General features: G+C 31.7%; 7 protein-coding genes across 7 annotated transcripts, besides 2 other annotated features; 2 read left to right on the top strand and 5 right to left on the bottom strand.

Moving 5' to 3' along the window:
- Positions 1 to 9: 9 nt before the first annotated feature.
- TVAGG3_0551900 (ataxia telangiectasia mutated (ATM) -related family) lies at positions 10 to 6,934 on the top strand (the record flags this gene model as incomplete). The annotated part of the gene is made up of 1 exon (XM_001329624.1): positions 57 to 6,863. The coding sequence occupies one exon, from the start codon at positions 57 to 59 to the stop codon at positions 6,861 to 6,863; it is 6,807 nt and encodes a 2,268-aa protein (XP_001329659.1).
- A 202-nt stretch (positions 6,935 to 7,136) lies between these two features.
- On the bottom strand, positions 7,137 to 10,003 carry TVAGG3_0551890 (regulation of response to stimulus; the record flags this gene model as incomplete). Its single annotated transcript, XM_001329623.2, has 1 exon — positions 7,451 to 9,844. The coding sequence occupies one exon, from the start codon at positions 9,842 to 9,844 to the stop codon at positions 7,451 to 7,453; it is 2,394 nt and encodes a 797-aa protein (XP_001329658.1).
- A 546-nt stretch (positions 10,004 to 10,549) lies between these two features.
- Positions 10,550 to 11,941, bottom strand: TVAGG3_0551880 (armadillo (ARM) repeat-containing protein family; the record flags this gene model as incomplete). The annotated part of the gene is made up of 1 exon (XM_001329622.1): positions 10,550 to 11,941. The coding sequence occupies one exon, from the start codon at positions 11,939 to 11,941 to the stop codon at positions 10,550 to 10,552; it is 1,392 nt and encodes a 463-aa protein (XP_001329657.1).
- A 262-nt stretch (positions 11,942 to 12,203) lies between these two features.
- TVAGG3_0551870 (intracellular auxin transport) lies at positions 12,204 to 13,202 on the bottom strand (the record flags this gene model as incomplete). The annotated part of the gene is made up of 1 exon (XM_001329621.1): positions 12,204 to 13,202. The coding sequence occupies one exon, from the start codon at positions 13,200 to 13,202 to the stop codon at positions 12,204 to 12,206; it is 999 nt and encodes a 332-aa protein (XP_001329656.1).
- A 1,045-nt stretch (positions 13,203 to 14,247) lies between these two features.
- On the top strand, positions 14,248 to 15,427 carry TVAGG3_0551860 (winged helix DNA-binding domain family; the record flags this gene model as incomplete). Its single annotated transcript, XM_001329620.2, has 1 exon — positions 14,262 to 15,350. The coding sequence occupies one exon, from the start codon at positions 14,262 to 14,264 to the stop codon at positions 15,348 to 15,350; it is 1,089 nt and encodes a 362-aa protein (XP_001329655.1).
- A 279-nt stretch (positions 15,428 to 15,706) lies between these two features.
- TVAGG3_0551850 (Chain R 40s Ribosomal Protein S17-b) lies at positions 15,707 to 16,275 on the bottom strand (the record flags this gene model as incomplete). The annotated part of the gene is made up of 1 exon (XM_001329619.2): positions 15,852 to 16,241. The coding sequence occupies one exon, from the start codon at positions 16,239 to 16,241 to the stop codon at positions 15,852 to 15,854; it is 390 nt and encodes a 129-aa protein (XP_001329654.1).
- A 491-nt stretch (positions 16,276 to 16,766) lies between these two features.
- TVAGG3_0551840 (RNA polymerase II transcription regulator recruiting protein) lies at positions 16,767 to 17,438 on the bottom strand (the record flags this gene model as incomplete). Its single annotated transcript, XM_001329618.1, has 1 exon — positions 16,767 to 17,438. One exon carries the CDS (start codon positions 17,436 to 17,438, stop codon positions 16,767 to 16,769), a length of 672 nt encoding a protein of 223 aa, XP_001329653.1.
- Positions 17,439 to 17,702: 264 nt separating this feature from the next.
- Positions 17,703 to 18,605: a mobile genetic element.
- A 2,773-nt stretch (positions 18,606 to 21,378) lies between these two features.
- Positions 21,379 to 21,399: part of a mobile genetic element that runs on past the window's edge.

The raw sequence follows: 21,399 nt of genomic DNA, 5'->3' as shown, positions 1-21,399 counted from the left end.
CCAAAATTTGACTAAAAACTTAAAACGATGATAAAAATAAATTCAATTGAAATTTTATGAATCTCCCGAAATTAGAATTCCCTGATACATTTGATAAAATGATGAATGGATATGAGCAATACTACTCTATCTTTTATCATGAAATGATTCGAATGTCAAATGTTGCGCTAAACAGCTATATATCTCAATTTCTTGATCTTGTCATGGAATTGGCAAAATCATCTGACCCCAAAAATGCATATAGAGCCGCAGTCGGCATAGCATCACTTCATAAATTTGGATATAACGATTTTCAGAAGTTAATTATCATTTTAGAGCGTATAATTCCTCAAAGGGATATTGACTTAGTTAAGTTTACAAGCTGGTGTACTGGAGAACTTGTGAAACATCCAGGTACAGAGCAAGCAAAATATGTCGGACATTTGATGAATCGTATATTCGGGTGGTTGCATGCATATGGACGTAGAGAAAGATATCTTGCTGCCGCTTGGATGATTTATTATCTTACTCTTAATGCGCCAAGCTCTGTATCATCCTTTTTACCACAAATACAAGCTGCAACTTACATATTAATGACAAAACAATCATTTCGCATCATGGAAGCAACTGTTTTAGCATTAGCAGAAATTACTTCTGCAGTTGCTTCTTACAGAAGATCTGAAATTGATCATCATTTGAATTTTATACAAGAACTATGTTTAAATTTCCTTGAAATGCCAGATTCATTAAAACAAGCCCCATCATTACGATTACTTACAAAGACAGCAGAAATTTATCCGGATTATTTCATTCCAAACACGCAAGGCATCATGCAAGTGCTTTGTGAGAACCTAACTCAATGTTCTTCATTAGTCAGAATGCACGCAATTGAATTACAAACACAATTATTTATTATTGATACAACTTTAATCGATCTCTTTGGAATAGACGAGTATTTACAAGATATGCAGCTTATATTACTTGATTTCCCTACGGAATGTGCTCAATGTATCGTTAAATTGATCCGAAATCTTCCAAATTTCATTGACGAAAACAAAGACAGCGTTGTAAAGATGACAGAAGATCTAATCAATGCCGAACTATATGATGACTTGTTTGTCATCTACACAGAGCTTCTTAAAACCTCTCATCCACTTGATTTAAGTGAAGAAAACCTCAGAAAACTTGTAAACGCAGAAGTCACCGAAAGATACAAAGATTTATTTGTTTTTTACACGAAAATCAACAACAAAGATGAAGATCTTACATCATTCCTTTTAAACAAGAAGATCAATCAGTCATTAGAAGAAAAAGAAAATCTAATTGTTTTAGAAATGATCAGTGAATTGCCTTCATCAATTTTCCCAGCTGATACAAGTTTAATGACACAGATTTCGAAGTATACAACTTCCAAATCATCAAAAGTAAGGATAGAAGTAAGTCGTTCTTTATTTAATGTTCTTAAAAGTCAAACAACAATTTCTCCTCAAAATATTGTTTTGCAAGAATTGCAAAGAGCTATTTCCGATCAAGATTTATATGTTAGAGCCGCAATTATCAAATGCGTAAGTGATAATTGTCCAATGGAATTGGCTTCCTCCAATTGTCTGAATTTGTTGAGAGTGTTTCTAAATGATGATTCAACAAATGTCAGAATTAATTCAATAAAAGCTCTTGAAAAAGTGAATCATTTGAATCCAGCGAAATCAATGGCTTTTTCAAGAAGTTTCTTGATCAATTGCATCTACATATTGGAGAATATCCCTTCTATAAGACAAAGAGCGAGAACAGCGAGAATATTGTCTCATTTGATTAATTCTTGCAAAGATATTGCGAAGATGTATTTAGAAACAATTTTTAAGTTGTTTGAAAAAGAAATTTTGTATAATTTTGAGAATACTCCGAAATACGAGAATTTCATTGAAGAAAACTCTGCTTTGTCAATCAAGAAAGGTATCATTGATTCTATAAGTTTGTTGGCGCCTTTGGATAGAGATTTATTCGACAAAAATTCAGGAACAATTATTCCTGTTTTATGCGAATATTTAATTAGAAACGAAAATAGAAATTTGACATTATCTATTTTGAACTTTTTGTTTGTCATTTTGAGTCCTTTGAACTCAACAAAAGAAATCAGAACGCATTGTGCGGAAATCTTGACTTCTTGCACTAATCTTTTGTTGAGAACTAAATCGAGAATTCTCAAAATGGCAATACTAAAAGTTGTCGGAGTTATTGGATTACTCGATGTTCACATTGAAGGGGAGAACACAACAAAACAGGTACCTGACCATGTAAATGTCAATTTGGCCAGACAATTTTATCTTCCTAAAAGAGATGACGACATAATTCCTGACTCTTCTCTTTATTTGGAAAGAGGAAGACAAGAAGTTTTCTTTGCTTGTTCGATCACTTCACTTTTACTTAAAATTCTTGACAATGACGAGAACAATGAATTATTTGTTGAGACATGCGAAGTAATGGTTTTCATTCTAGAAGCAAACTTTACAAGGATGACACTTTTACCCGCTTTTGACAAATTTTACAAGAAATTATTGTCATTTATAAATGACAGTAAAAATCCTGAAGAATTAAAAGGATATTGTGAAATTCTGATCAAACTGAACATGAACAATAGAAACAACATTGTTCCTTTCATTGATGAAACCTTGAATTTGCTCATGACGAAATTTAATCAAGATGATGATTTGTTGATGGTAAAAGTTGTTTATTCCATTTGTTTCTCAACAAGAGACGCATTCGCACCTCATTGCCATGGAATACTCTGTTTGTTATTGAACACCCTCGAAAATAGAAAAACTTCTTCATCCGAAATTTGCAAATATATCATGGATATATTTACTTTTATCAGCCCTTACGCCGCCGATCAACTTTTCTTAATTGTCTCTCAAATTTGTGATGCAATTATTTTTGAGTTTACATTGGAAAGTGTCAGAATCAGTGGTTTGAACGCTTTGAAAGAGCTTGCTAATACTACAGACATGATGTACGCAATCGGTATTATTATTAGAAGCTTGAGTTTCGCTTTGTTTGACCTTGAATATGAATTAACAAGAAAAGCTGCAATTGAAACATTGATTTCTTTGACGAAAAATTATGGAAAACCGTTTTTATTTGCAGCATTTCCAATTTTGCAGCGCTTGAAAGGTGAGAACAAGACAGATCAAATACAAGAATTGGAAGATATAATAACAAAAGTCGAAGTTGATGGAAAATTCGAAGAAAAAGTTCAAAATTGTTCAACACCTAAGAAAATTTCAAAAAGTGACAATTTTGTCATCAACGAAGACTTAGTTATTATCAGAGCAGAAAATCCCAATTTCGGTGATGAAAACAATTTGTTGCAGTGGCTGATTAATTTCATAAAAGTCACTGTTTCTCAAAATCCAAGGGCATCAATAAGAAGCTGTTCAAATTTGACACAAAAAAGTGAGAAATTCTGTTTGAAGATCTTCAACATTGCTTTCTTGAGTATGTGGACTAAATTGTCCCAAAAGGCAAAGCATACAATTAAAACATCCTTCAGATCTGTCATTGATACAAAAGACAGTTATCCAATTGTTGGAAAACATATCATTTCACTTTTGATTTACATGGATAAAGTACGAAATCCAATTGATATTCCAACAGATGTTGTAATTAATGCATGTGAGAAATACAACTATTTGGCATTCGCTCTTTATTTGCAAGAGAATTTATTGTCAAATAATTCGAATTTGCCAAAAAGTGAAATGAAAATTCATGTTTCTCAATTAATTAAAACTTATTGCAGCCTAAACCAAAAAGAGAACGCGACAATGATTTTCAAGACAACACATGTAAGTCTTGGAAATTCAATTGAAACTAAAATGCGCCTTGGTTGTTACAGCGAATGCATTGAACCATTGAAGAAAAACATTGCAAAGAAAGACAGTTTTTATTCATTAATTAACTGTCTTTCGAGTCTTTCCAGATGGGAAGATATCAACAGTTACATGTCTTATTTCGTGAACCATCAAGACAGACAATTAAAATGCCAAGTTGCTCCTTATTTCGCAGAGGCATCGATGCATCTTCAAAAGTGGGATGACATCAAACAAATAAGGGATTACACCAACGAAGATTCCCTTAAGAATATTTTAGTCAACGCTTTGTTTTCTTTACATGAAAAGAATTATGAAGAAGTTGACGGTTTAATTGAAAAAGGTTTATCGTTGATTGCATCAAAACCTATTTCATTTTGGTCCCAATACCAACAGCTACAAGATGAGATTGTTTTGAACGCTCAGAAACTTGTAGAACTCCATGAATTGGCAGAGTACATCAAAGAAACTCCCGAAAACAAAGAAAAATTTGAGAACGTATGGATTCAAAGGCATCTTACTATGCCAAGAGATTTTGCTTTATGGAATGACTTGATAGAAAACAGAATAATCATCACACAGCACCACGATGAGAATACTGTCAAGTTATTCTTGTTGCCAGGTCTCCATGAAAACGCTTATTCTTCTTTGTTTAGTTCATCACAAAGTCAAGAAAATGTAAACATTTCAAAAATTTGTTTGTCAATTCAAAAGTGGCGAAATGGCGAAAAATCAGATGCGATTGAAATTTTATCCAGTCTCAAGAATAACATCAATGATAAGACAAACAAATCCATTAAAGTTGTCACAGAACTTTTGTTGGGAACATGGATTTCCGAGTTAAATGATTCACAACTAAAATTAGCTTATAATCATTTAAGTAACGCTGTTAAAATACTCAAAGGCGAAGAAATCGGAATAACTCCACAAAGGTCATTGCACAAAAAATCTTTCAACTTTATTCCTCACTCATTTACATCAGCAGCTCTTCATTTGACTCCTCAAGCAATTAGAGAATTAATGTCAAATGTTATGGGCATCGAAATCATGAGAAAATGGGCTTTAGTTTGTTCCGAATTGATTAATTTGGATCCCCATATGAAAGATGAATACGTGAAGACAGCCATTGAATGTCTAAAGACTTGTGCAAATACTGCAAGTACAACGAGTTTCCCTGATGTTGTGCAATTATTGAATTTGTTCTTTGAATACGCGAACAAATTGGATTTATTCGATCAAACGAAGGAATCAATCAAAAGCTTGGATGCCAAATATCTTTTGATGTGTTCTCCTCAATTATTAGTCCAATTAAGTCATTCTTCAAACTCTGTTTCTTGTTTTGTTAGTGATTTAGTTTTGGATTTGCTCAAAGAGCATTATCATTCTTTGATTTTCTCTGTCATAACAATGAGAGAGAGTTCAACAGAGAAAAGATCAAAAGCGGCTTCAAACATCATTGATAAGTTTAGATCAATGAAAACAGAAGAAATGAATGAAGTTGAATTAATAAGACATACATTGTTAGAATTAACAGTTACTTTGCATGAAAAAGCTGAGATTCTTCTTCAAGACATGAAGATGTATTTCGAGTTATCCAAATGGGAACAAATGAGACAAACAATGGATGAACTCGACCATTTGTATCCAATGAATCCGAAGAATGAATTGGAATGGAGTTTCAACAGAGATTTCTCGAAACTCTTCAAAGATCTCAAATCCTTGAAAGACGTAGACAAAAACAACATGTCAATCTACAATTCCATCAAAATGTGGATTGATAAATGCGCCCAATCAGTTGCTTATGTCTGGGATAAAGTTAGAACAATTGAATTGAGTACAATTTCAGAAAAAATCTGTCAAAAAACTGACTTTAAATTGGCCGTTCCAGGAACTTATAAAGTTGATCACGAGATCACAAGAATAAAGTTCTTCTTCGAGCAAGTAATGGTCTATACTTCTAAGCAGCAGCCTAAATCTATTTCTGTAATGGGAGATGATGGAAAAGTTTATCAATATTTGTTGAAAGGACACGAAGATTTGAGATTGGATGAAAGAATCATGCAGTTCTTTTCAACAGTTAATTCCCTCATTAAAACATCCTTTGCAAAGTCAACTGTCATCAAGACAATGGTTGTTATGCCGCTCTCCAAGTTGAATGGTTTAGTACAATGGGTAAATGGTGCTGATACTTTGAAATCAATTGTTGAACAGTACAGGAACTTGATTGATCCTCAAAACGAATCCGCTGTCAGAGATGATTTAGAGGAATACAAAATGGCCGGTGAACTGGGTTGTTACAATTACAATAACATGTTGACAATCCAAAAAATGGCTGTTTTGAAGAAGATTTTCGAAACAACTCCTGATACAGATATTGCTAATTTCCTTTGGCTTCAATCTAAAGACGCTGAACATTGGATGAGAATCAGAACAACATTCGCTGTTTCATGTGCAGTGAATAGTGCAATTGGATATGTAATTGGTCTTGGAGATAGACATCCAAGTAATATAATGATTGATAGAAACACAGGAAAAATGATTCACATTGATTTCGGAGATTGTTTCGAAGTTGCAATGAAAAGGAAGTTGTATCCTGAAGTTGTTCCATTCAGATTGACAAGAATGTTAGTTAAGGCAATGGGAATTGCTGGAACAGGAGGAACATTCAGGTCAACTTTCGTTGATTACATGACTGTTTTGAGAGAAAATTGGAGAGTTTTGATTTTGGTTTTGGCTGTTTTCGTTCATGAACCTTGTGTCGAATCTTCTGATGTTGCTGCTTCTGATACTGTAGCAAAGATTACGAGAATTGGTTCTTGTATTGATGGAGGAGTTCCTTCAGTGGCTCCAAACAGTGATGACGCTGATACAATCAGATTGAGAGTCAAATCAAAGTTGTTAGGAAATGATTTCGGAAACGTTTCAATGAAAGTTTCTGATCAAGCTGACCTTCTCATTGCATCAGCAACATCCATCTACAACTTGTCAAAGATGTTCAACGGATGGTGTCCATTCTGGTAACTTTCCTTTTTTATTTTTGTTTTTTTATATCAATATAAAATTTTATAGTAGTTTATGTATATTTATTTTATAATATAAATGGTGAACTCAAGAATAGATAATATTTATTATGGATTATATTATGTGCGAATATTAATATTCTATTGGTTAAACTGATATAACATTATCAAAATCTTGAAATACATCAGCATTATTCTATAAAATCTGAGAAAATATAGAAATTTGAGACATGGATATAGAAAGGTTATATGAATTAACAATAAAATTACATGTGGATATTTATATAAAAACAAAAAATATATGTTTGAACTTTTGAAGAAAAGTGAATAATTTGGCTGAAGAAGCTTTAAGAATTGATCTAGATAACTCTGCTTGAATATGTTTTATACTGATGTATAGATTTTATGAATTTGCGTGGCATGAGCTTAAGAGCTAATATTAAGAAGATTTTGTCATCTACAATGAGATCAAAGATATTCGGGAACTTGGTATTGTTATTAAATCATCTACATGTTGATATTCATATGTTAATAATAAAATCATGACTTCTTAAATATGATTTTGTAAATAAGAATAAAGTCTTTTAATCACATCATAATAAAAACGGCAAATAATGAAAAACCAATAGGAAAGTCATAATGTGATTTACAGCTGAATATACTGCATGCATGTAGTGCAGTTTTTGAAAGTCCGCTTGATATTAATGCATCAACAAATACTTTCGATTTATTTTGATATAGTACACCACATTGAAGATTTTCGCAGTTGATGAAAGCGCTTTCACCAATAAAATTAACACTAGATGGGATACTGATCTGTTTAAGACTCGTACATGATGCAAATGCAAGACGTTCAATACGAGCAACACTGTTATCGACAAAAACAACAATTTCAACAAATATACTATTAATGAATGCGCTTTCTCTTACATTTACAAGGCGTCTGTCGAAACTTATGTAGTTGTCCGTGCAGCCTGGTGCATGTAAATAGACGTTGCTGAAATTAGCATCATATATTGTACTATTCACGCATACGAAGGCATCACTCTTAAAATCGCTAATATATGAAAGTGAGGTGCATTTTTCGAAAATTGCAGGGGAATTTTTTAGAAGGGAACAACTCGATGAAATATCAACGCGTTCGAGTGATTTACAGTTACTGAAACATTGAGATGAAAGAACTTGGACACTGTCAGGTATTGATATTTGTCTAATTGATGTTCCACTAAAGCATTCGCTTCCAATCGAAATAATATTAGTTGGAATAATAATTTCTTCAATGTTTACGCATCCTTTCAAAAACATTGATGGAAGACTGTCGAAAGCAGTCAAGCTATTGTCGAAACTAATTGATCTTATGCCACAATTCATGAAGCATCCTGAGTCGACACTGACAATATTAGAAATAACTCTAAACATTGAAAGCGAAGTGCAATCAGCAAAAGAATTTATCCCAATTGAAACACTACTTGTGCATCCAATAAATGAAATTCTTGTCAATGAACTGCATCCTAAAAATGCATAGTTACTGATGGTTAATGTTTCTCCTGTAGAAGAAAAAGAGATGCTCGGTAATGAGGAAACACGAAGGAATGCGTATAAATCCATTGATTCGAATGTAGAAGGAAAAGAGAATTCAGATAAAAGTTTTGTTTCTCGAAATGCTTCAATACCGATTGTTTTTAACTTTGGGAAATGGGGAATCGATATCAAATTTGTGCATTGATAGAATGCATAGTCTTCAATTGATTCAACTTCTGAAGAACCTTCACAAGTAATAGATGTTAACTTTTCTTTTTGAACGAATGCTGACTTCTTGATTGTTTTAACTTGGCTTGGAATCACAATTGAAGTAGCTTCTGAGGATAGAAGCATAGAAATTGATGTGTTATCTTTTGCCATCATAAGCATTTGACTATCAATAATAATAGAAGAATTTCCTTTAAATGTAAAATTTATGTTGCCTGAAGAAGGAAATGCGCTTCCACCAATATCTGTAACGCTTCCTGGAATTAAAACTGTTTTAAGTGCCAAGCATCTAGAGAAAGCAGATCTACTGATGGTTGTCACATGATCTGGGATATCAATAGATGTAATACCAGAGTTTAAAAAGCAAGAATCTGGAATAATTATGAGATTTGGCGGTAATGTAATTTGTTTCAGATTTTCTGTGTGAGCAAAAGCATAACCTCCAATTGTTGCAACAGAAGGAGGGATAGTTATTGATGTGCATCTTGCACTGATAAATGCTCCTGCATTAATATTTGTGACTCTTGAATCAATTACGTAACTAGAAGTAGAATCTGCTGCAAAAGCTAAAATAGACGTATAATCTTTTGAATAAACTGCATGAAGATCATCCTCGAAGTTTTTATTGTTTTGATGTACTTTAATAGTTTTTAATGTTGGAACATCCTGCAGAAAAGTTCCAATAATTGTGGATACTGATTCAGGAACTGTAAATTCTATTAATCTCGTACTAATAAAAGCATTATTCCAAAGCTGTTGAAGTTTTGAACCTTCTTTAAACGTAATCGATGTTAATGTCTCCATATTTCCGAGACCATTATCATATATCATCAAAACAGAAGCAGGAATTACTACTGATTGGAGTTTCATTGAAGAAAATGCATATTGCATAATGTTTTGAAGTCCTTCGGGTAAAAGAAGTTCTGTGACAGAGGAGCATTTACAAAATGCATTTTCTTTGATAGTGATAAGTTTTGTGCACTGCGATAAGTCAATTCTTGTAAGTTTCGTACATGAATAAAATCCATATGATCCTATTATTTTGATTTGTGGATTAGATTCAAAAGAAAATGACTGCATTGTATCTCTGCAATACAAAAAGCAATATTCGCATTCATTTTTACCATAGATTTCAAGGCAATTCCGACTAATAATAAGGTCACGATCAGACATTTTAACATCTTTGAGGAGAGTGCCTGAATTATAATAGAATTCACTTCGGATTAATGTCATTGGAGAAAAGTTGAATTCAAATTAATTTCAAATTGCATTCTTACTTTATTGAATACCTCGGCATCCACTGGTCATTTATGGCCTGAATTTTTTTGGTAATATGCGTTTGTGTGTTCAGGATTTGTTGAATTGATGATTATTTTTTTTTGACACTTTTTGGACATCAAAACCTTTTTTTCCTTCTAGCTTTCTATTTAGTGAATAGAATCGGCTTCTCGCGTGAGATGATGTCATATCGGGAATCACCCAAACACTTGCATATCCACTCTTAATTATTTCACAAATCATATTTGTTCATGGACAAAAATCATATTTTTAAAGAGAATTCTTTCCGAATTGGATATTAAAGTAATATTGTCATGAGTAAAGACGAAATATCTTATTCATACTTAATATAAGATTATTTGAAATATAAGTTGAGCTTTTCCTTTCATATAGTACAAATATCGATCTCATAACTATAAGAATGTAGTTGAACTTCCTCTTTCACTGAAATATATTTATAAATAAACAAATGTTAAACATTATTACTTTGAAAAGTATTAAAGTCTATTAATTTTATGACATTTGTCTTTCCAAACGTTATGTTTGTAGTTTTAATTGGTGAGTGTATGATAACAAAGATTAATTCTGAAAATAATTAAACAAAATTTATACTTTATAAATAAAAACAATACAAACAAATATAAATATATATAAATATCATTACATATCTGATATACGTTGGAATTCATTAAGAAATTCTGATGCAATCTCGCAAATTGTTTCGTTTTGATTATTATAAGCATCATCTTCAGCAATCTCCATGAAATTAAGATCATTAAGCATATCAACGTAATGTTTAGCGTTTTCTGATAAATTCAATAGTTTTCCGAAGATAAAATAAATATTTTGTTTATTTTCCTCGGATTGAGAGAATTCAACCAGTTGCTCAATAAAGTATTCATCAAAAACTTGTTCTATTGTTTCGTTATCAAATAAATCCATTGCTTGAAGTATTAAACTGATAATTCCTTGTTTTGTAAGGAAATTTCCTTCAGAAAAGACCTTCTGATAGTCAATTTCTTGTAGTAGTTGCCATGTATTTGGAGCTAACTCTGATTGAGCAATAGAATGTGAAGCAAAACAAAGAATTGCGCGAGATACGACTTCTTGGTCAGTATAAGTCATCATTGGACGCAGAACATCAAATATTCCATATATTCTAAGCATAATAGCAATCGAAGAGTTGAAATTCGAGTAAATTTTGAAAAGATCTAAAATTACTGTTACAATTTTCAATTCTTCCCTTTGAAAAGCGATGATTAGTGTCTTATAGATCAATTGCAATGGTGGAGGATCGGAATTGGTCAAGTATGCTGAAACGGCATCGCAAAGTTTTGGAGCTAAAAATTTATAATCAGAAGCTATCTTAGTTATAGTAAGGAGGATATCGTATTTAAATTCTTGAGTATCATTGTTGTCTAGATTTCTTGCTAAAATAGGAGTTTGACGCCGAATTAAAGTTAAAAATTCAGAAACTTCCAAATTCTCATTCAAAAGCAAAATTGCATTGAATTTTTGGTATTCTTCGGACTCTGATATCAAATCGAAAGCTAGTTTTTGGAAAAGATTTGTCTCTTTAAGAGTTATGATAAATTCTGGATAATCAATGAGAATGTTTGTGAATAAGTTCAGTAACAAATCAATATCACTATCATCAAAGCCATCTATACTAGAAACAATGCAATTTATGAATTCTTGGCTTAAAAATAAAGATGTGAATTTGTCTGTAGCAGATTGTAGCTGTGACAATACAAATAATGCATTGTAATAATCGATTTGGTTTGATATTAAATTCAATAATTGCTGAAAATGAAGATTTGAAAAATAATTTATTGATTTTTCGGGGTATTCTGTAAGGTATGATTGTAAAATTTCAATTGAATTACTTATTTCTTCTTGATTTTGACTTGATAGCTGTTGAAGAGATAAATTTAGTTTATTTTCATTGAATTGGAATGTTTTCTCTGACTCATCTTCTTCCCTATTACTATTCATGTTATTTATAAGCTTGTTTTTGAATTTTATATCATTTTTTTCTTCAAGATCATCCATCCTAGATTAACTCAATATAAATGAAATAAAATTACATGCATAGTTAGTCTGTGTAGAGACCCAATTATTTCTTAAACAGTAGCTTTCTTTGATTCAAGAAATAATCTTAATTCTTCAATTTTTTCATAATATATGTGGTTTTGAAGTGATAACTTAATTTTACACATGTTTTATGTAGTATGAAGAAAAAATCAAAGTAATTCCGAAAGAAAATTTTATATCAAACATATTATTATTGGATAGAATGAAATATATCAATGTATTATTCTTTGAAAAGTCCTGTTATATCGAATAGCCATAGCCAAAACAATATAGCAGGGATGCAAATGATGGTCGTCCAGAAAACCATGGTTGAAGCAATTCCTTGGCCCAAACCTGTCGATTCAGCAAGTAAATAAGCTACTGCTGCTGTTGGTTGTGCTGTCATTATAACGCATTGCCTTGATAATTTTCCTGGTAATTTCAAAACGTAGCACCAAAGTACAGCCCATGCAGGTGATATTAGATGTCTTATTGCAAGGCAGGAGATGAATTTTATCCATCCGCAAGCAACAAGTGTATGATGGGAAAGAAATACTCCAAAACAGAACAAAGACATTGGAAGCACAACATCACCACCCAATTTTAAGAACTCTGCAACGAATGTTGGCATTGGAAGACCAGTTGCAGAGTAAATTAAACCTGCAGCGTTTCCAAGTAGAATTGGAGAGGTAACAATGCGAATTAGAACGTTTTTAACTTCTGGCCAACCGAATTTTTTTGGTATTTCACCATTTTGGAGTCTTTCTTGATTTTCGAATCCAATTGACCAAATTGCGCTGAGAGTGATGTATGTTGGATTTGTAAGTAGGTCGTTTGCAAGAGTCATGATGGAAACTACACTTGACTCGTTTGGATCCCAAATTGTTTGGAAAATTGGAATTCCTGAGATAACATAGTTAATGTAGCATACTGGCATCAAGCATGTAATGTACGTGTTAAGTTTATCTTTGACTGGTAGTACGAAAATGATTGTTAGCATTAATATGACGCAAACAGCAACTAAAGTGGCTACAGCTAGAGGATAGAAATTTATTTCCTTGAATTTCTTGCTTGCAAGCATGCGTGCAAGAACAGGAAGAAAACAAACACGATATACATAACGATTTAAGACTGCAGCGCCTTCTTTTGTCATGATTTTGAATTTACCGCACATATAGCCTATAAGCATGATGCTAATCATTGCCAATCCTATAGAAACTACGTTTGCATAATTAACCATTATAAAATCTTTATAAAATTTTGAGGACGAACAAATTTTTGAAGTTGCGAAAAAAGTAAGGAAATTATCAACACATGTAGTTGCTATTAATTTTTCTTCCAAATATGATCGCCACAATGATTCTTTGTTTCAGATATTTTTATTCCCATTTTATTGAAAGTTATTACCGCCACATTCCCCATCTGTTTTTGTATTTTAAGCTATTTATCATGTTGTTGATCAATGATTTTAAAGAATCAATTATCATTTCTTTGATTATCAATATTAGATGTGCACTATGAAGAAATTAAATTTAGTGTATATTATTAATTTGGTTCCATTATTTGGATTCGCCTAAACATTTGTCAATAATCTAAAAAAATCAAAAAGAACTTTCAATTTTTCTAAAATTTTTTTGAAATTTAATATTTCACAATGAAAAATGTTAAATTTCTGTTCGTTTTAGCGAATTTGAATATTTTTTGGAAATTCCAAAATCATTACAATGCAAGAATAAGATAGAGTAGGGCTTGTTTCAGCCATTTAGACACATTTCTTCAGAATTTGATATCCGATCTTCATGATTTGTCACGAATGTTTCGCAAACGAGCCACCAACTATGCTAAAATCAGTAATTAATTAAAAGCATATTCCAAAATACATTCATTACTCACCAATTGAAGGAAAGATGTTTTAGATTTAAATCTACAAGTAATTACAAGACTAAATACCAATATCATCCTAACATTCTTGATATTTAGATTATTGTAGGCATAAGTAATTAGTATTTGCTTTTGAAATGAGGTTTATTGAATCTTTATTTTTGGGAATCACTTATAATACTGCTAAAATATTACTTACCAAGATAATGAAATTATTCCATTATGCTTATTTGTCTTTAACTTCATGATTTTTTTTTGATTAGTATTTTCCCGATGAATTGATAACTTTCTCTTGATATTTTATTTTGTCTGACCATATACTTTTAAAATATATCTGTTTCTAAGTTCTTGACTATTCATCTCGTAAACTTAACTTTTTACATGTCAGAATTATTTTTGGTATATTTTTTTTGAGAAAATGAGTGCAAATCAGAGATTAATCACAAGATTAACAAATACGCTTCCACCTAACCTGAAGATTATCGACTATTTGATTCAAAGCAAGCTATCACTTGATGAACCAGCCACAAGAATGCTTCAAGACTTAATTCGAGAAGTTATTGAAGGTTTACCGAGTACAGGAAATTCTACAAAGAAGGCTATTGATCTTAAGGATATTGGCCAATTCGATATTAATAAAATATCAATTTCACAACAGCAACAACAAAAAGATTTACGTCAAATTGTAGAAAATTTAATAAAGGAACTTAAATATGATAATGCCTTATATGAACTTGAGCAAACTCGTTCAAAAGAAACTCTCAAATCTTATGATAAAGAATTCTTTGAAATCTTCTTATTTAAACTTGATTTCAGGCGCGCATTAGTATACGCTGAATCACTTAATGACCCAGAGAAAATTTTCATCACTGCTTTTGCAACAGGAAACTTTGAAAAGGCAAAATCATTATTCTCAAGTATTTCACCAATAATAAATGCTGAAAAATCTAAATACATCACAGTCTACGAACTATTCCAAATGCAGCTCATAGTTTCGTTAATTGAAGATCCTCTTTTAGCTTTTATCGAATTTTACGAGAGAAACAACATCATTCTTTCTAAATACGATTACGATCTTTTCTCAGAGATGTATACCTCCTTAAAAGTACACAATTTCATCAACGCTTTCAACCTTATAAATCAAATCCAAGTTCAAATGTGTTACTCATGCTTTTCAGCACATATTTCAGAAGAAATCGCATCTCGCATCAGATTTAACATATTCACTTCTATTCTACAGTCTTACGGAAGAGTTTCAATCAAAAAATTACATCAAATCACGAACATCGGCCATGAACAGATTATTTCATATACAAGAAGCGCAATACGCTCAGGCAAAGTCTTTGGAAAGCTTGATCTTTGCAATGAAGAGTTTTTCAACCAAAATGAAAATCCACAGTTCCTCAATCGCGAAATCTGCGACAAACTTAAGATATGTGTTCATAAGATGAATCTTTCCCATCAAATTGAGTCGGACATAGCATTAAATGCCGGTTTTGCTATTTAACTCGAGAAATGAGTTATACCAAAATATAATCAATTGTGCTTCATTGTTATTAATGTTCTAAAAGATTTATTTTTTTATTATAAAATATGAAATTTTTATTTTTTAAGAATTTTTTCTGGAATCAACTAAATTTCACTATGTATCCCAAAGATACCACCAAATGCATGAATATTATGCTCAATTTTCATATTATTTATTTCATTTTCAAAACAGTCAGTATGGATTTGGCATTCTATTTTTGCTTGGCGAAAAAACCATTTCAGCTTTACTAAACATCTATATTTATATTTATTATTTTAATTGTTCAATAATTTTTTGATGATTTTCATTCTTACTTAACCTTCATAAATAATTAGCCAATGCAATATACGTCACGTGGTTTGAAAAGCATTTTAAAGTTCATATAAATTTCGCATCAAATTTTCATGTTTTGTATTGTTATTTCTTGGAGGGTAATGCATCTCTTGTAATATTAAATAAGTAATTCTTTATTAAAAAAGTTTATTGTTGGCGGGCACCAGCGCGGCGTGTGAAAACTTCGACACCTTCCATTTCGCCAAGGCCGATAGCGGCAAGCATTTCCTTTGTTTCTGGATCGACGAGGATCTTTGGAACGTTAAGCTTGGAGGTTGTTGGCATCCAGTTATCACGCTTCTCACGCTCCTGTTCCTGGAGCTTGAAAGAGATACCACGAACTGGACCACGCTCAAGACGGCGCATAAGGTGGGTTACGTAGCCGGCGATTTTATTGCGCATGCGCTTTGATGGAATATCAGCAACAGCGTCGCAAACACGCTTGTTGTCCTGGAAATCGAAAGAAAGTTGGCCATAGAAACGTTCGATAACGAGACGAGCAGCTCTCTTTGTGGTCTTTGTACGGATACGACCCATGTTAAAAAGGGAGCCAAAACCGTTTATCGTGGCGCAGCCATCCAAAAATTAAAAAAAAATGTAAGAATTAAACTAAAATTAGATTCAGTATTATTAACCAAAATCAAATATTATCTCAAACGATGTTATTGCCATACAAAATTTCTCAAATCATTTCAAATTCAGTTTTCAAATAGCATAACACAGTGGATAGGTTTCATTTTCTAACAGATCAAAATTCCTTTCTCTGCTCGCATCATTTTGATCAATCAATTTTTTTGAAAAATATCGAATCCATAATAGATCACGATGAGTTAAAATTTCACTCCATAATGCATATTTTAACGACTAATTTTTCATATGCATTTAAAAATAGACTATTGATATATTTTAAGATTGATTCCTGAAATATTTCAGAAATACCTTATCACTCACTGGATTATCTCTTACACATTAAAAATACAGCTTTTAAAACCATAAATATATATATGAAAACCCGATAAAAGTCAATTTACAACAAAACCAAAAATAACAACATTTATTACTTCACCATAAGAGGCCAGTAAAACCTTTGAAATTATGAAGCCTTTGAACAGACTTTTCTTGAGAATTATCGATCTGTTCATTCAAAATCTGAGGTTCTATCTGGTGATGAGGCGAGAATATAGAAGACTTCAAAATACTGATATTAAAAATATTAGAAATTCCATTCGAGCTTGCAAGTTCGTGAATAGATGGGAGCGAGAAAAGACGATTTCCTGAATTTCCAGCATTTTTGTCTGACAGAGAATCGCTTGGTGCAGGATTCTGCTTAGGTGGCTCAGGCTCTGATTCTTCAGAATGATTTTTGTTAACAAGATGAAGTTGTTGAGCAAGAGCAATTCCTTTGTTCACAAGCTGTGACCACCTGTTCTTAATATTAGCTGATGATCTTTTTGGAAAGAATTGAGCAATGTGGATCCATTTTTTACCAAATAACTTCTGTTTCTCAATTAAAAGTTGATCTTCTTGAGGAGTCCACTTATCATTAGCTAATCCAGGGGCTAGATAGTTCAGATATCTCTCACGACACTGGCGTGGTGACCTTGTTCCCATTAACGAAGAAATTGTCTTCCAATCAGTAGAATAGATCTGGACCAGATTGTGTAAACGGGCATCTTCCTCAGGAGTGAAAACGTTTCGCTTCAGCTTGATCTTTTGCGTTATTCCCTCTGCCATTAAAAATATAATATCAAATACTTTCAATTAGCGGAATTGTTTTTCAAATTCAATTATTGTCAATTTTTAATCAGCAGATTTGTTGAAATCTTATTATTTAACTGAAATTTTAAATAACCTCGTTAAAAACACCGATATAAATTTGAGAGAACTCAAAGGGATGATTATTGAATGGATAAATAAATTTATTTGGTTACATGTATACATATTAAAATACAAAACATATTTCAAAATCCCGATTAAATTCAATAGTACAATTGAGAAGGCAAACCCAAATTTTAGCTAAAAGTGACAGGGAAAAAAAAACGTTTAGTATTAAAAAAAAGACCGATGAGAGCTTCGTTCGAAATATAGAGGGAACTGAGAATGCGCAACCATTCTCAGGGAATATTGGATGCTATTCCCGTTCCCTCTGTATGGAAAATTGAGGTTTTCAAAGGGAGTTAAAATAATATCAAATTTATACTAATTTACTTCAAAATACAAAAGTATTTGACAGCTAAAATTAGTTACTTTAGCAAGCCTATCAATACCCTTTACGATTATTGTTACTTTTTCGAAATAAAAGTAAAAACAAATTTATATACTAATTTACTTCAAAATACAAAGTATTTGACAGCTAAAATTAGTTACTTTAGCAAGCCTATCAATACCCTTTTACGATTATTGTTATTTTTGAAATAAAGTAAAAAAAATTTATCTAATTTACTTCAAAATACAAAAGTATTTGACAGCTAAAATTAGTTACTTTAGCAAGCCTATCAATACCTTTACGATTATTGTTACTTTTTCGAAATAAAAAGTAAAACAAATTTATACTAATTTCTTCAAAATACAAAAGTAATTGACAGCTAAAATTAGTTACTTTAGCAAGCCTATCAATACCCTTTTTACGTATTATTGTACTTTTTTCGAAATTTATAATTATATTAAATTTTATTTATCTAAAAAATTTTCTTTTTTTCTTATAAAATTATAATAATGTTATTTTTATATTAATTTATTCATAATTTTGTATTATTTTATAATTTCATTAAAATTTATACATATTTGGTCTTTTTTTCTACATATATATCTTATTCTCATTGATATATACATGATAAATAAAATTCATAAAACATTAAAAATCAAAAAATTAGATGAACCTTGGCAATTAAACTTTATTAAGGTCAGGTAAGTGGGGCCTCCAGGCGCGTTGCGCCCTCTAGCCCTGAAGATGTTTAGTATAACTTTGTCCGGACAAGTAAGGGTCTATCGTCGCTACAGGAAAAGTTACAGGCGTTCCAAGGAAGTATACTTTGAGAAGCCTTCTTCTGGGTCGAAAACATTATATAATGTTTCGCTTTTCACAAATTATATATGTTTTCATGTTTTGTCACTTTTCTGTCACTTTTCAGGAAAAACATTATATAATGTTTCGCTTTTCACAAATTATATATGTTTTCATGTTTTGTCACTTTTCTGTCACTTTTCAGGAAAAAACATTATATAATGTTTCGCTTTTCACAAATTATATATGTTTTCATGTTTTGTCACTTTTCTGTCACTTTTCAGGAAAAAACATTTTTATTATATATAAATGAATTTTACAAAACAGCCGTTACAAATCTACAAATGTTAGACACATTCGGTAGTTTCTTAAGTTCTCTCAATAGAATATCTTTACATCTAAATGTTAGACCATTCGGTAGTTTCTTAAGTTCTCTCAATAGAATATCTTTACATCTACAAATGTTAGACCATTCGGTAGTTTTCTTAAGTTCTCTCAATAGAATATCTTTACATCTACAAATGTTAGACCATCGGTAGTTTCTTAAGTTCTCTCAATAGAATATCTTTTACATCTACAAATGTTAGACCATTCGGTAGTTTCTTAAGTTCTCTCAATAGAATATTTTACATCTACTCTTATTTCCAAAGAAGGGTAACGGCTGTTTTGTAAAATTCATTTATATATAATAAAATGTTTTTCCCTGAAAAGTGACAGAAAAGTGACAAAACATGAAAACATATATAATTTGTGAAAAGCGAAACATTATATATATGTTTTTTCCTGAAAAGTGACAGAAAAGTGACAAAACATGAAAACATATATAATTTGTGAAAAGCGAAACATTATATAATGTTTTTCCTGAAAAGTGACAGAAAAGTGACAAAACATGAAAACATATATAATTTTGTGAAAAGCGAAACATTATAATAATGTTTCGACCCAGAAGAAGGCTTCTCAAAGTATACTTCCTTGGAAGCCCTGTAACTTTTCCTGTAGCGACGATAGACCCTTACTTGTCCGGACAAAGTTATACTAAACATCTTCAGGGCTAGAGGGCGCAACGCGCGCTGGAGGCCCCACTTACCTGACCTAAAGAGAACATAGAAAAATATATTGAGGGTATAGAGTTTGTGAGATGTCATTGGACAGAGTTGTATGAAAAATATAAAGACAAGGAAAATATTTTCTTTATAGTGGACCCGCCGTTCTATAACACATGGGATTTTCAATACCAAGTAGACTGAACTTTGAGAGACTCTTTAGAAACTTTAGACGTTTTACATAACTGTCCATGCTTTTTACTTTACATCCGATAAAAGTGGTTTGGAAACCGTTATGAGATGGTTAGAGGACATACATGACAAAACATTGACGAAGAAGTCTTGACAAAACATTTACGAAGAAATCATGACAAAACATGTACGATGAAATCATGACAAAACATGTACGAAGAAGTCTTGACAAAACATGTACGAAGAAGTCTTGACAAAACATGTACGAAAGTTTGACAAGTTTACGAAGAAGTTTTGAACAAGTCTTTACGAAGAAGTTTTGACAAAGTCTTTACGAAGAAGTTTTGACAAAGTCTTTACGAAGAAGTTTTGACAAAGTCTTTACGAAGAAGTTTTGACAAAGTCTTTACGAAGAAGTTTTGACAAAGTCTTTACGAAGAAGTTTTGACAAAGTCTTTACGAAGAAGTTTTGACAAAGTCTTTACGAAGAAGTTTTGACAAAGTCTTTACGAAAGAAGTTTTGACAAAGTCTTTACGATGAAGTCTTGACAAAGTCTTTACGAAGAAGAAGTCTTGACAAAACATATACGAAGAAGAAGTCATGACAAAGTCTTACGAAGAGTTTTGACAAAGTCTTTACGAAGAAGTTTTGACAAAGTCTTTACGAAGAAGTTTTGACAAAGTCTTTACGAAGAAGTTTTGACAAAGTCTTTACGAAGAAGTTTTGACCAAAGTCTTTACGAAGAAGTCTTGACAAAACATATACGAAGAAGTCTTGACAAAACATTTACGAAGAAATCATGACAAAACATGTACGATGAAATCATGACAAAACATGTACGAAGAAGTCTTGACAAAACATGTACGAAGAAGTCTTGACAAAACATATACGAAGAAGTCTTGACAAAACATATACGAAGAAGTCTTGACAAAACATATACGAAGAAGTCTTGACAAAGTCTTTACGAAGAAGTCTTGACAAAACATATACGAAGAAGTCTTGACAAAGTCTTTACGAAGAAGTTTTGACAAAACATATACGAAGAAGTCTTGACAAAGTCTTTACGAAGAAGTTTTGACAAAACATATACGATGAAATCATGACAAAACATATACGAAGAAGTCTTGACAAAACATATACGAAGAAGTCTTGACAAAACATATACGAAGAAGTCATGACAAAACATTTACGAAGAAGAAGTTTTGACAAAACATATACGATGAAGTCTTGACAAAACATATACGAAGAACAAAGTGAAAGTAGTGGCAATGAAGGAAAAAGAAGAGTTAAAAACTCAGTCAGGAAGAAAGTAAAGCTTGGTCCACGTGGGTTCTATTATGACAAATAAATCCAACTATTCTATATTTTTACCCATATGAAATGTACGCCGCTCAGAATATAACGCCAACAGTTTTGGATGCCATGAATGGAAATGTTTCCGAATGGTATAACGAA

The sequence above is a fragment of the Trichomonas vaginalis genome, chromosome II (genome assembly GCF_026262505.1).
Source record: "Trichomonas vaginalis G3 chromosome II, whole genome shotgun sequence".
Taxonomy (NCBI): domain Eukaryota; phylum Parabasalia; order Trichomonadida; family Trichomonadidae; genus Trichomonas; species Trichomonas vaginalis.
This window is presented reverse-complemented; position numbering and strand designations above follow the sequence as displayed.